The sequence below is a fragment of the Mus musculus genome, chromosome 11 (genome assembly GCF_000001635.26).
Source record: "Mus musculus strain C57BL/6J chromosome 11, GRCm38.p6 C57BL/6J".
NCBI lineage: Eukaryota > Metazoa > Chordata > Mammalia > Rodentia > Muridae > Mus > Mus musculus.
Genome location: NC_000077.6, coordinates 51,714,912 through 51,727,716, shown reverse-complemented (window position 1 = coordinate 51,727,716; position 12,805 = coordinate 51,714,912). Strand labels below are relative to the sequence as shown.

At 41.7% G+C, this 12,805-nt stretch overlaps 1 protein-coding gene across 5 annotated transcripts in view; it reads left to right on the top strand.

Moving 5' to 3' along the window:
- The window catches only part of Sec24a (Sec24 related gene family, member A (S. cerevisiae)), a 64,899-nt gene that overhangs the window by 29,445 nt on the left and 22,649 nt on the right, over positions 1-12,805 (top strand). For 4 of the 5 annotated variants that reach the window (XR_388555.3, NM_001290785.1, NM_175255.3 and 1 more), the window contains 6 exons: positions 1,123-1,232; positions 4,021-4,133; positions 5,784-5,902; positions 9,938-9,993; positions 11,072-11,278; positions 12,472-12,592. Coding sequence is in view for 4 of the 5 variants with exons in the window: in NM_001290785.1 (NP_001277714.1) it covers positions 1,123-1,232; positions 4,021-4,133; positions 5,784-5,902; positions 9,938-9,993; positions 11,072-11,278; positions 12,472-12,592 (726 nt within the window). In the remaining variant the exon portion in view is untranslated. Of the gene's footprint in view, positions 1-1,122; positions 1,233-4,020; positions 4,134-5,783; positions 5,903-9,937; positions 9,994-10,363; positions 10,437-11,071; positions 11,279-12,471; positions 12,593-12,805 lie in introns of those variants that run through there. The other variant, XM_017314833.2, reaches the window with a different exon arrangement.

Sequence of the window (12,805 nt, the reverse complement as noted above, 5' to 3'; positions counted from 1 at the left end):
ATCAGGAAAAAAAAGTCGTGTTAAGTTCCCCTTTAAAATCTGAAGTGTATGTGCTGCAATGCACAAGTGGAGTTGTGATAAAGGTTGTAGCCTCCTGCATATCCTGTGGAGCTACTGAATGAACTATAGTTTCAGCCTTTGAGTACATAACCATTTTAGGTTGGTTGTGGTGGTTGTGGTTTGCTATTTTCTTTATCGTGTGTGTGCGCGCGTGTGTGTGTGTGTGTGTGTGTGTGTGTTGTGAGGTAGGGCATGTATGCCACAATATGCACATGGAGGTAAGAGGACAACTTGGTAGGAATCAGTTCTCTCCATCCAGTGTGGGTGCCAGGGATCAAACACAGGTTAAGCATGACAGGAAGTACACTTACCTGTTGAGCCATTTGCTGGACCTTTGTTTGATCTTTGAGACAAAGACTACCACTGTACTCCAGGTTGGCCTGGTATTTGTTGCTCTCTAGCTTAGTCTGGCATCTAACTTGGTGGTGATCCCCTGGCCCAGTCTTTGACGTGGTGCAATTACAGGCATGCACCACCTCATGGATTTGTTTGTTTGGAATTTTTTGACTCCCCCAGCCTAAGGATTTTAATCTTTAAACAATTACTGGGAAACTAGGTTCAATGACAGCTAATCCCTAATATACTCTGAGCATAGTGAATTACAGGTTCAATTCACTGAGGCACTTGGTGTTGTACAAAAGCAATTGGTGCTAATAAAGCTTGTTGCTGATCCCTCATGGCTTTACCTTGAAACAGTTGCACCTTGACTGTCTGGGAGCAGCCTTCTGGGTCAAAGGTCAACTTCTGTACAGTTGGGAGATTTCTGAAAAACAACTGGCATTTGTTGAGTTTTTAATCATCTTTTCAAGCTTATTTGGAAATGAGCCGTAAGGATTTAGCCAGGACACTGGGTGCTGGGAACGTCACAGTGATTGCAGTTGTCTGCAAAGCCTCTTGCTGCCGTATATTATAGGAGGAGTTTAAATAGAACCCTTTTAAAAATTCAATTTGTTCCTTTATTTTTAACCAGGTTTAAATTAATTACAACACCTAAATTAATAAAAATCAAAATGTAAGTTATTGAATTAATCCTTTTTTTAATCATTTTTTGTTTTGCACCAGTTCCTGAAGAATTCATGTACAACCCTTTAACCAGAGTTTATGGAGAACCTCACAAAAGACCTGAAGTCCAGAATGCTACTATTGAGTTTATGGCTCCTTCAGAATACATGGTAAGCTCCCTTTTTTTTTCTTTCTAGAGCAGGGTGTGTTGGTTGTTTTGTTTGTTTGTTTGTTTTTGATGTACTATGTAGCTGTGGTTTTTCTGGTAGTTGCTGGTTAGCTAAGGCTAGCTTCAAAGTTCCTATAAATCTGTTTTAGACTTCCAAGTAATATGATTACTATTGCAAGCCATACCCCAAGCCATCACACTGCGATTTAAAATTATATAATATCTTTTAACAAAGTTCTCTTTCTTAGCTGAGAAAGTATTTGTTCACAAAGTAGAAGTGCTTGCTATGCAAGCCTGATGACCTGAGCCCCTTCCCAGAACCCACACAAAGCTGCATTGGGAGCACCTGGTCCTGGTACCGGCACACGCACACAGCATACACATATGTCATGCACACACACACGTGCAGTTAGGTTACAGTGTTCAGAGCGTAAAGTTGCATGGGAAGGTCTACTTCAGTGTCTCATCTATAGCAAGAAACTTGCAGCATGATATTGGGATCATATTTATATCTCAGTTAAATCAGACTTCTGTGTTTTATAAATAATGCTATGTAATCTCAGCATTCAGGAGGTAGAGGCAGGAGGATTAGTTCAAGCCTGAATTACACTGTAGTTAGGCCAGTGTGGACTGTATAAAATCGTCTTCAAAAACAAACAAAAAATGGGCTGAAGATATGTTAGGGGTTAAGAGCTTTGGGGCTGGAAGGATGACTCAGGAGTTCAAGAGCACTGGCTGCTCTTCCAGAGGATGCAGGTTCAATTCCAGCGTCCACAAGGCAGCTCACAACTCCCTGTAACTCTATTTCCTGGGGGTCTGACACCCTTATACATTCACACATGCAGGCAAAACACTAATATACATAAAATAAAAATAAAGAAGTCATTAACAAAGAGGGTAGGGTTAAGAGCTCTGACTGCTCTTGCAGAAGACCTAAGTTCAGTTCCCAGCACTCATGTGGCAGCTCACAATGTCCTATAACTGTGGTTTCAGGGGATCTGAGGCCCTATTCTGGCTTCTTTGTGCACTACATACAAGCAGTGCATGTATGTACATGCAGACACTCACAAATATACATAAAGTTAAAAAAAAAAAAAGCCCAGGTCTCTTGAGTTAGATACTCTTTTACTGAGCCTTAATTGCATTTAAGCAAAAAGGAATATGAAAATGATGCTAACACGTAACACCAGCTTGACTTGTCTAATGAGCATATTTCTTTCTTCTTCTGTGTGTGTGTGTGTGTGCGCGAGCGCGCGCGCACGTGTGTGTGCATGTAAGCCAAAGATCAGCCCCTGTATCATGTCTTCTTCTGTGTGTGTGTGTGTGTGTGTGCGCATGTAAACCCCTGTATCATTTCAGCCCCTGTATCATGCCTCGGGTGCTATCCATCATATTAGTAGCTTTTTGTTTGAATAAGGTCTCACTATGTAGTTCTGACCTGTCCTGGAACACTTGAGACCAGACTGGCCTTGAACTCATAGAGATCTACTTGCCTCTGCCTCCTGAAAGAAGCTAGGATTTAATGCATGTATCACTAAGCCACCCACCTTGGTTTTTTTGAGACAGGATCTCTCATTGACCTGGGAGTCACTGATTAGGCTAGGCTCACTGCTTAGAGAGCCCAAGGGTTCCTCCTTTCTCTGCTTCCTTAGCCCTGGCTACAAACTCATGCCCAACCCAGACTTTTCACATGGGTTCTGGAGATTAAATTTGGATCCTCACACTTCTCTGGCAGCACTTCAAGTGAGATATATATATGTGTGTGTATGTGTATGTATAGGTATAGGTATAGATAGTTGTTTTGTTTTGTTTTAACCTGTATGTGAGATTTAGTCTCTTTTACTATGTAATTTATAAGGGGTCAATCTTTTTAATTGAGTCACTGAAGTTATTAGTAATAGTTCTCTGTCAAATTAAAGTTAAAGAACCCAAGCATCTGCTGGGTGTGGTGTTACACAACTACACAACTTTAATCCCAGCACTCGGGAGGCAGAGGCAGGTGGATTTCTGAGTTCGAGGCCAGCCTGGTCTACAAATTGAGTTCCAGGACAGCCAGGGCTACACAGAGAAACCCTGACTCGAAAAACCAAAAAAAAAGAGAAACGCATTAAAGTAGAGGAGGAGGAGAAGAAGCGAAAAAGAAGAAATATGCTTAGTAGACAAACCATACATAAATGTATATGTTATCAAATAATTATGAAGTAAACCAGTTGTGTTAGTACTATCTGGATCAAGGCTGTAACATCAGTTGCTACAGAGCTAGCTCGGGGGTTAAAAGCACTGGTCGACTTCCAGAGGATCTAGATTTGATTCTCAGCACCCACATGAGAGCTGACGACCATCTTGTAACTCCAGTTCTAGGGACTCCAGCATCCCCTTCTGCCTTCCAGGTTGTGTGCACATGGTACACAACAAAACACCCTGCACATTAGAGCATTGCCAACACTGCCAGCAGCCCGTGATAGCATGTGTTCTTTCCTGCCTAGAGAAGTCTCTTCTGAGCTATGCCAGACACTTGTCTTTCAGTTTGAAACGGATAGTATCTTCAGATGAGCAGTTTGTGTTTCCAGAGGTATGTAGGTGTGTTCTAAAGGCTGCTTTCATAGGTTAGCTTAGGTCTTACTGAGCCCCTGTGTAAGTGGGAAGTGCATCTGTGTTCAGGGAAGTGCTTCCATCTGCTGCCTCCACTTTATAATCTGTATGTAGTAATTTTGTTGTATGTGACCCCATCATGTAAATACAAATTTAATACTGTTGGATATATTTAATTGAACTCTTTTTCCTTCTAGTTACGACCACCACAACCTCCAGTGTACCTCTTTGTATTTGATGTATCTCACAACGCAATAGAAACTGGATACTTGAATTCAGTTTGCCAGAGTTTGTTAGACAATCTGGATCTGTAAGTGTCTTAACTCAGCTTAATTTGAAACAACTAGTGTCTTCAAATGAACACTTAGGTTTTTGGGAGTTTGTTTGTTGAGACAGGGTTTCTCTGTGTGGCCCTGGGTAACTGAGAACTCTACTCTGTATAGTAGGCTGGCCTCAAACTCAGAGATCTACCCACCTCTATCTTCCAAGTGCTGGGCTTAAAGGTGTAGGAAACCCAGTGGTTTTGTTAAAGGTCCTTACATAATTATGTTCTGAAGGATCACGTAAATGGGTTAGCATAGGCCTTCCCTGACCCTGTGTAAATGTGAAGAGGACCCTGTGTAAATGTGTGAGGAGCCTTGGTGCTGTCACCTTCAGCAGGCTGCTGGGCTGCTCCGTGGAATCCTCCTTCCCACCCCTTTCCACTTGACTCCTTTCTTCTTTTTTGTTTTTTGTTTTTTTGTTTCTTGCTTTTTTGAAACAGTGTTTAAGCTGGGTGTGGTGGCGCAAGCCTTTAATCCCAGCATCTGGGATTTTAAAAAGTTCAAGTAGTATTCATGTATTCCATTTGTTGTCATAGTTGTGTCTCTTAAGAGAGCTATGTTTTAAATGTTATATGCACAGGATATATATAATGTATAAAAATTAGTGTGACCTTTCAGTATAAGAAAGGATAGACTGGATTTCCCCATAAACCGAGTATCTTCCTCACATTGGCCAAGGGCATTCTTGCTCCTCTGTGTGTGTATATCTCACAATCTAAGCTATATATGGGAACCAAGGATGAAATAGGCTGGAAGCTTGTTCCTTTCCACTAAGAAATCTTGTTCTGTATGTTGGGTCCTTTAAAAGATTCTTTTGATCCTCTTTGTTCTTAAAGGCATTAAATAATAGAACAGGTTTGTGTAATTGTTTTAAATAGAGGTAGTAGCTAAATTTACATTGTATTTAATTTTCTTTCTTTCTTTCTTTTTTAATGAGTGTTTTGCCTGCATGTGTGTATGTGCACCACATGTGTGCCTGGTGGCAGAGAAGGTCAGAAGAGAGCATTCAGTCCTCTAGAGCTGGGATTACAGACAGTTGTAAGCTATCATGTGGGTTCTGGGAATCGAACTGGGTCCTATGCAAGAGCAGCCAGTGTTCTTAACCACTGAGCTATCTCGCCAGCCCTACAATGCAGTTTAAAATGCTATATCACAATTTTTTTTTGAAGCATCCTTTTTCCTGTGATGTTGGAGACTGAGCCCAGAGCCTTATACCTGTCTGCCAGGTTCTCTACCACTGAGCTAAATTCCCAGCCTCAAGCATTCTTTATAAAATAACTTGAATTTGGGCCCATTTTTGTACATATTTTCAAGGTTTTTAAAAAAACTCACATATACTAAAGAAAATTTCCACCTTTATTATAGAAGTAGCTGATTTTAAACAGCTGCAGTTTTGCTACTTTTTATTGGTTATTTGCTTTCACTTGAAGAGAGTGTTTTCATAGCAGGTAACCCTTGGCTGCTGTAAGCACCTGTGTATGCTGGGCCACTCTCGATACTATTACAGTGGTGCTTACGTGTGACACCGAGAGAGAGAGAGAGAGAGAGAGAGAGAGAGAGAGAGAGAGTGTGTGTGTGTGTGTGTGTGTGTGTGTGTGTGAACAATGATTAAAACTTTTTTGTGAATTTGTTTCTAGGCTTCCTGGCAACACTAGGACAAAAATCGGTTTCATAACATTTGATAGCACTATCCATTTCTACAGTCTTCAGGAAGGTCTCTCCCAGCCTCAGATGCTAATAGTTTCAGATATTGACGGTATGTGTTATACTCAAACTCACTCAACTTCCTGGAGAATTGTCCCTTTCAGAAATGTTTCCTGAGGTCTTTGATGTGTCAGGAATGTGTGACATGACTCTAGTATAATAAAGAGAAATCATTTGTTTTGTTTTGTTTTTTTCAGAGCTAAACCCGCTGAATAGCCCAGGCTGGCCTTAAACTTGTGTGTACCACAGGGCCAGGCTGAGAAGTCCTGAGTAGAAAGTTATTAGACTGTTGGGGTTATGAGAGTCTTTAAGTCTAGTCTCATTTTATCAGGGACCAGAAGGCTGACGGAGGAGAAATGATTGCTGAGCAAGGAAATAAAGTCAGCTTGATGTTAGAGCTTGGGGGAGATGTGGCTGTGTCTTCCCCTTGGAAGTACCTGAGGGCTGTGGGTGTCACTGTGTGGGAGAGCTCCTGCCTGTGCCACATAGATAGCAAAGGACATTTATCACTGACGTGCGATGAAAGGTAGACGATGAAGCTCAAAAGCAGACCCTGGGAAACAGTCAGTGATGTATTGGGTCAAGGCTATTCAGCGAGGGAAAGCTGACGTGAAAAAGCCTGAGCTTGGGCTGTTTGAAGAACATGAAGTAAAGCAAATATGGTAGCACATGCTTGCAATCCCGTGCGGGAAGGAGACAGGCGACTCAGCACAGCCTAAGGCCGACCTCATCTCCACTGCGAGTGCCAGGGCAGCCAGCGGTAAATAGTGAGCTCCTGCCACAAAAAACAAAAAGCAAAAAAAGAAAGTAAATTTAAGAGTTAAAAATATGCTAGGCAATGGTGACACGCACCTTTAACTCCACCACCGGGGAGACAGAGGCAGGAGGATCTCTGATGACTTCCTACAAGTAACACGCCAAACACAGGCAGTTAGAGGGAAAAGCAAAACCACGCCATTGGTTTTCATCAATACTGAAAGCTCTTGCACTAAGTAAAGCAGACCTCCTGACCGGAACCCGACACCGGAACCCACAGAAGCAGATGGAGAACACGGTCTCCTACAAGCTGGGTTCTGAACTCCAGATGCATGCTTGCCTCTCCCCTGTTGCACACAGACAAACATATAAATAACCTATCTGACAGGCTGGAGAGGCTCAGTAATGAATGCTTGTCAGACATTCATGGATCCCCAACACACATAAAACCATGCATGGTAGCTGTGGTGGCCAGTGATAGTACCTGTAAATCCTAGCACGTACTCAGAAGCTGATACAGCAGGATCACTGAGTTCAAGGCCAGCCCCGCTTGCAAGTTCCAGGCCAGCGGGGCCTACATAGTAAAGCCCTGTTTTTTATTTTTTATTTAGTTTCTTTGTTTGTTTGGTTCTTTGAGTTTTGTTTTTAAAGGCAGAAGGATCAAAGTTGAGGTTCATCCTCAGCACAGCAACAGTTCAGCCTGGAATATGTGAGACCCTGTCTCACCAACACAAGTAAACCTTTAGTGGGTATGGTAGCATATACCTGTAATATATGCCTTTGGGAGCTAGTGTAGAAAGTTGAAGTACATAGTAAAGCCCTGTCTTAAAGGGCTAGGTGGCTAGGGTCTCATTAAGTAATAGAATGCACCCTTCATATATGCAGGGCCCTGGGCTTAGTCCCTAAAACTGCAAAAGAAAAACAAAATACCAGTTTATCAGGGAATAGTCTATGTAGAGAGGAAAACAGCCCATAGTGTGGGGAAAATGCTTGTAATTATGTATCTGATAATGAAGTTTTTAAAAGGTGTATTCATTTTATTTATATGACTACACTGTAGCTCTCTTCAGACACACCAGAAGAGGGCATTGGATCCCATTACAGATGGTTGTGGTTGCTGGGAATTGAATTCAGGACCTCTGAAAGTGCTCTTAACTTCTGACCCATCTCTCTAGCCTCTGATAATAAGTTGTTTTTATTTATTTATTTATTTATTTAATCCATGAATGTGTCTCTGTGTCTGCTAATGTCAGACCAAAAGTGCCGGGTCACTGGATCCCCTAAAACTGGAGTTACAGTAGGCAGTTGTAAGCTCTTGACATGGGTGCTAGGATTTGAATTAGCACCTTCTGGAAGAACAAATGTTCTTAACCTACTGGGATGTAACTCCAACACTAATAATAAATTTAATATGGAGAATAAATTCAAAATATATTTTTCTTAGGAATTAAATCCCTTTTCTCTGATGAAATCAAACTAGGAAGAGGCATTATAAGGAATTTACATGTTCATCCTCTCACTTATCAAAAAGTAAGGAATTTTATGAAGGTCCTAAAAATTAATAAAACATTTTTGTTTTCAGACAAGATCTCATGCACACTAGGTTGGCCTTGAGCAGGAGTTATTCTTTTCCTTTTAACAGTGTTTTGTAAGCTGGACATTGTAGTATATACTTGTGTTCTCAGCAGTCGGGAGACAGAAGCAGAACAATGATCCAGGCCAGTTTGGGCTACCTAGTAAGACCCTGTCTCAGAACCAAATGAGGGGCTAAGGAGCTAGCTCTGTCAGTAAAGTGCTTGCCTTGCAAGCCTAGGGACCTGTTCCCACCTCCAGAATCCACATAAATTCACATAAAAAACATCAGAAGTGGTGGTATACTTGGAATCACAGGTTTGAAAGGCAGAGTCAGGCATTCTAGCCTAATTGGTCAGTTCCAAGCCAATGAAAGATCTTGTTTCAAAGAAAGTGAATGGTATTTCTGAAGATGCTACTCTAAACTATCTTTTACCCCCACCCCCAGCCCCATGCACTGGCATACACAGCATGTGGGCATTAAAAAATTAAACAAACAAACAACAATAAAAAACACTACCTAACAAGAAAATGAAAGCGTGGCTATTCTAAGAGGCTCCCCTGAAGTGATGGCGTGCCTTCTAGTTCCCCTGCTTCTGCAGGACCATAGGGGCACTGCTGTGCAGTTTCCTTTTGGAAGAAGCCTTGCCTGCGTGACAAAAATATTAGTAAATTATTACTTCAGATAAAAACAAAGCATCACTGTATGATCTGATAAGTGCCTTCAGAGTTATGCCAGAAAGTAGAATTGGATGCCCTGGAACTGGAATTACAGATAACTGTGAGCCACGTGGGTGCTGGCAACTGAAGCTGGGTCCTCTAGGAGAACAGCTAGTGATCTTAACTGTTGACCCAGCTCTCCAATTCCACAGCTGTCTTTGTCATACTCAGAATGTATCTTTGGCCAGGCATAATAACCACACAGCTTTAATCTTAGCACTTGGGAGGCAGAAGCAGGTGGATCTCTGTGAGTTTTAGGGTAGACTGGTCTACTTTAAGAGTTTCAGAGTCCCAGCACTTGGGAGGCAGAGGCAGGTGGACTTCTGAGTTCGAGGCCAGCCTGGTCTACAAAGTGAGCTCCAGGACAGCCAGGGCTACACAGAGAAACCCTGTCTCGAAAAAAACAACAACAAAAAAAGAGTTTAAGAGCTACACAGTAAAATCCTGTCTTAAAAAAAAAATCAAGAGAGGGGCTGGCGAGATGGCTCAGCGGGTAAGAGCACTGACTGCTCTTCCGAAGATCCTGAGATTAAATCCCAGCAACCACATGGTGACTCATAACCACCCATAATATGATCTGACGCCCCCTTCGGGTGCATCTGAAGACAGCTACAGTGTACTTATGTATAATAATAAATAAATCTTTGGGCCTGAACAAGCAGGGACTGAGCAAGTGGAGTTGACCAAAGCAAGCAAAGGTCCTAAAAATTGAATTCCCAACAACTACATGAATGCTCACAACCATCTATCTGTGCAGTGTACTCATATACATAAAATAAAATAAATCTTAAAAAAAAAACCAAGGGGCTGGAGAGATGGCTCAGCAGTTAAGAGCACCGACTGCATTTCCGAAGGTCCTGAGTTCAATTCCCAGCAACCACATGGTGGCTCACAACCATCTGTAATGAGATTTGATGCCCTCTTCTGGTGTGTGTCTGAAGACAGCTACAGTGTACTTAGACATAATAATAAATAAATCTTTAAAAAAAAATCAAGAGGAAAGATAAATAATAAAATGAATGCTTCTTTACTCTTTCAGATGTTTTTATCCCTATGCCAGAGAACTTACTAGTAAACTTAAATGAAAGTAAAGAGGTAAGGCGCGCTTTCCTGCCTGCCATGTTTAACTGTAACACTGAATGCATATTTCTGAACTAAACTTTAAGTTTTGCTTTTCTTTGATGTTTTTAGGCTATGTAGCACTTTATATCTACTCTTAGTTTACGTTCATTAGCTGGACAGTTCTTGAGGTCAGCCTTGTACTGGTTGTTTTTACTCTAAGGCAGCAGGTTATCTGTGGTGGAGCTAAAGTCGAGTCTCTTCCCAAGGGAAGAGCCCCTGGAGGAGGCCTGGCCTGCAGGCCAGGCCGTGTGGGGAGAGGGGGGGTTGCTGAAAGAACGCTGCTGGTCACTGCGGAAGCACATAGCCAGGCTGCTCTCAGTGCTTTTGCTTTTCTGATTCACAGAGTGTCATTGGGTCAGTTCAGAAGAAACTCTTATTACCTGCCTGGAAATTGCCATGACATAATACAGTGAGAGGTGAACAGAATGTGTCTGAAGGGGGGATGTTGTCTACCCTGTACCTGCATATATGCCGTAGGGTAACATTTAACTAGCAAGTCTGTGCTCTCCACTGTTGTCAGTGGAGACTGTGCTGTAGCACAACGTATTTTTCCCCATTAATTCTCTTATCTGTACAACCTAACTTATATAGGCAGTTGGTTTTGACTTTGTTTTTCTTTTGTAGTAATACTACTAGTTGGCATCGTTACTGGATATCTTAGATTTTGCAACAGGAAAAAGTTAAACTCACTTTGGAACTTAAAAGAATAAAGTTTGTAAAGGTGATAGAGAAAGCCATGCTTCATGGCATTAAAATAGATAATTTTCTAAATTGTGATGGTTCTTTTGCATACATTCTGGACTTACAGTCTTGCTAGACTATTGCATGTGCAAGAACTGTAAGGCCCCAGTGTTGATGTCTTGCTTGCCAATTTATAATGTTTATTTAAAATGGCTTTCTTGTCATTGACCAACTTCATTGTTTATTGTACTGTCCATAGATTCTCAGACCATCATCATGATTCAATGTCCTGTCTATTATATTAAATAATGATATATTATGAAAAAATTTTCATTGTAACATTCTTGAGTCTTCTTGCTTATTTCACAAGCTTGTTCAAGATTTACTGAAAACGCTGCCACAAATGTTTACGAAGACGCTGGAGACCCAGAGTGCCTTGGGTCCTGCACTTCAGGCTGCATTCAAGCTGATATCACCAACTGGTGGTCGAATGTCTGTCTTCCAAACACAACTCCCAACGCTTGGTGTAGGAGCTCTGAAACCACGAGAGGAACCCAACCAAAGGTCATCTGCTAAGGTTAGACCACCAGGAGCATGGCCTGGGCTGGCTGGAGCTGTCCCTTTAACCAGAGAACTTGTTTCCATTTGATTTGTTTTTTCAGCTGTGAGGAGGAGGAGTAATGAGTAAAGGGTTTCACTTGTATTTCCACATAACTGTCCTATTATTTTTTATACCTGCCTGGCACATCTGTGCTTTATCATCTTTAGTGCTTTAGGCTGTTAGAAATCCAACCTGGCTTTGATGAGAGAGTCTGGAAGACTAAGAGAATTTACTAAGGAGCAAAGTGGAACCAAAATGACCATTTCTAATGGGCGTGGTGGTGCACACCTTTAATCCTGATACTCGGGAGGCAGAGGCAATTGGATTTCTATGAGTTTGAGGCCAGCCTGGTCTACAGAGTGAATTATTCTAGGACAGCCAGGTATACACAGAAAAAAACCTGTTTCAAAACACCAAATAAAAATAAAAAAGAAAGAAAATGGTCATAATTTGATAGACTAACAGCCTAGTAGCCAGGGGTTGCCTCTGCGCTCCTTTTGTGTAAGAGGGTTAGGAGTTTGCATTTCCTAAAAGAGAAGAGAAGAGTAGGTCCACCATATAACATAGTTTCCATGCCATTGTGCCATGCCAGACAGCTTAAGTTCTAATGCCTATAAGCTAGGGAGGGTGCACGTGAGTAACGGATGCCTTAGCGCCTGTTCCTCTGTAGATGAAGAGACAACCACACGCCACGCAGGCATCATTAGCGTGTCCTCATCAGGTGGAGAATGTATTAGGCTAAAGTGTAAATAATAGTTACCTTTGTCTTTTCATGTAATTATTATGACAAAATTAATAATAGTTATTATAAGTAATAGAGGTTTTTCTTTTTTCATTTATTTCTTCTTAATAGTAAACAGAATAGGGGCTGGTGAGATGGCTCAGTGGGTAAGAGCACCCGACTGCTCTTCCGAAGGTCCAGAGTTCAAATCCCAGCAACCACATGGTGGCTCACAACCATCCGTAACAAGATCTGACTCCCTCTTCTGGTGTGTCTGAAGACAGCTACAGTGTACTTACATATAATAATAATAAATAAATCTTTAAAAAAAAAATAGTAAACAGAATAAACATAAGCCCTCAGTACTTTAGCACTGTAGTATTACCCTAACCATGTATTTATTTTTTGATGAATTTAAAAATTTCTCCTTATATTCTGCAATTAATAGGAAATACATCTGACACCATCCACTGACTTCTATAAGAAATTAGCCTTGGACTGTTCTGGGCAGCAAGCAGCTGTTGACTTATTCCTTCTCAGTGGACAGTATTCTGATTTGGCTTCCCTAGGTATGTTCTTGTCCCTTCCTCCCTCCCTCCCTCCCTCCCTCCCTCCCTCCCTCCCTCCCTCCCTCCCTCCCTTCCTGTTGTTGTTGTTGTTGTTGTTGTTGTTGTTTTGAAATAAAGTCTCAAAGCCCATGCTAACCTTGAACTTCCTCTGGGTCCCGAGGTGGCCCTCATGTCCTGATTCTCCTGCTCCCTTTCCTCATGTACCGCAATTAC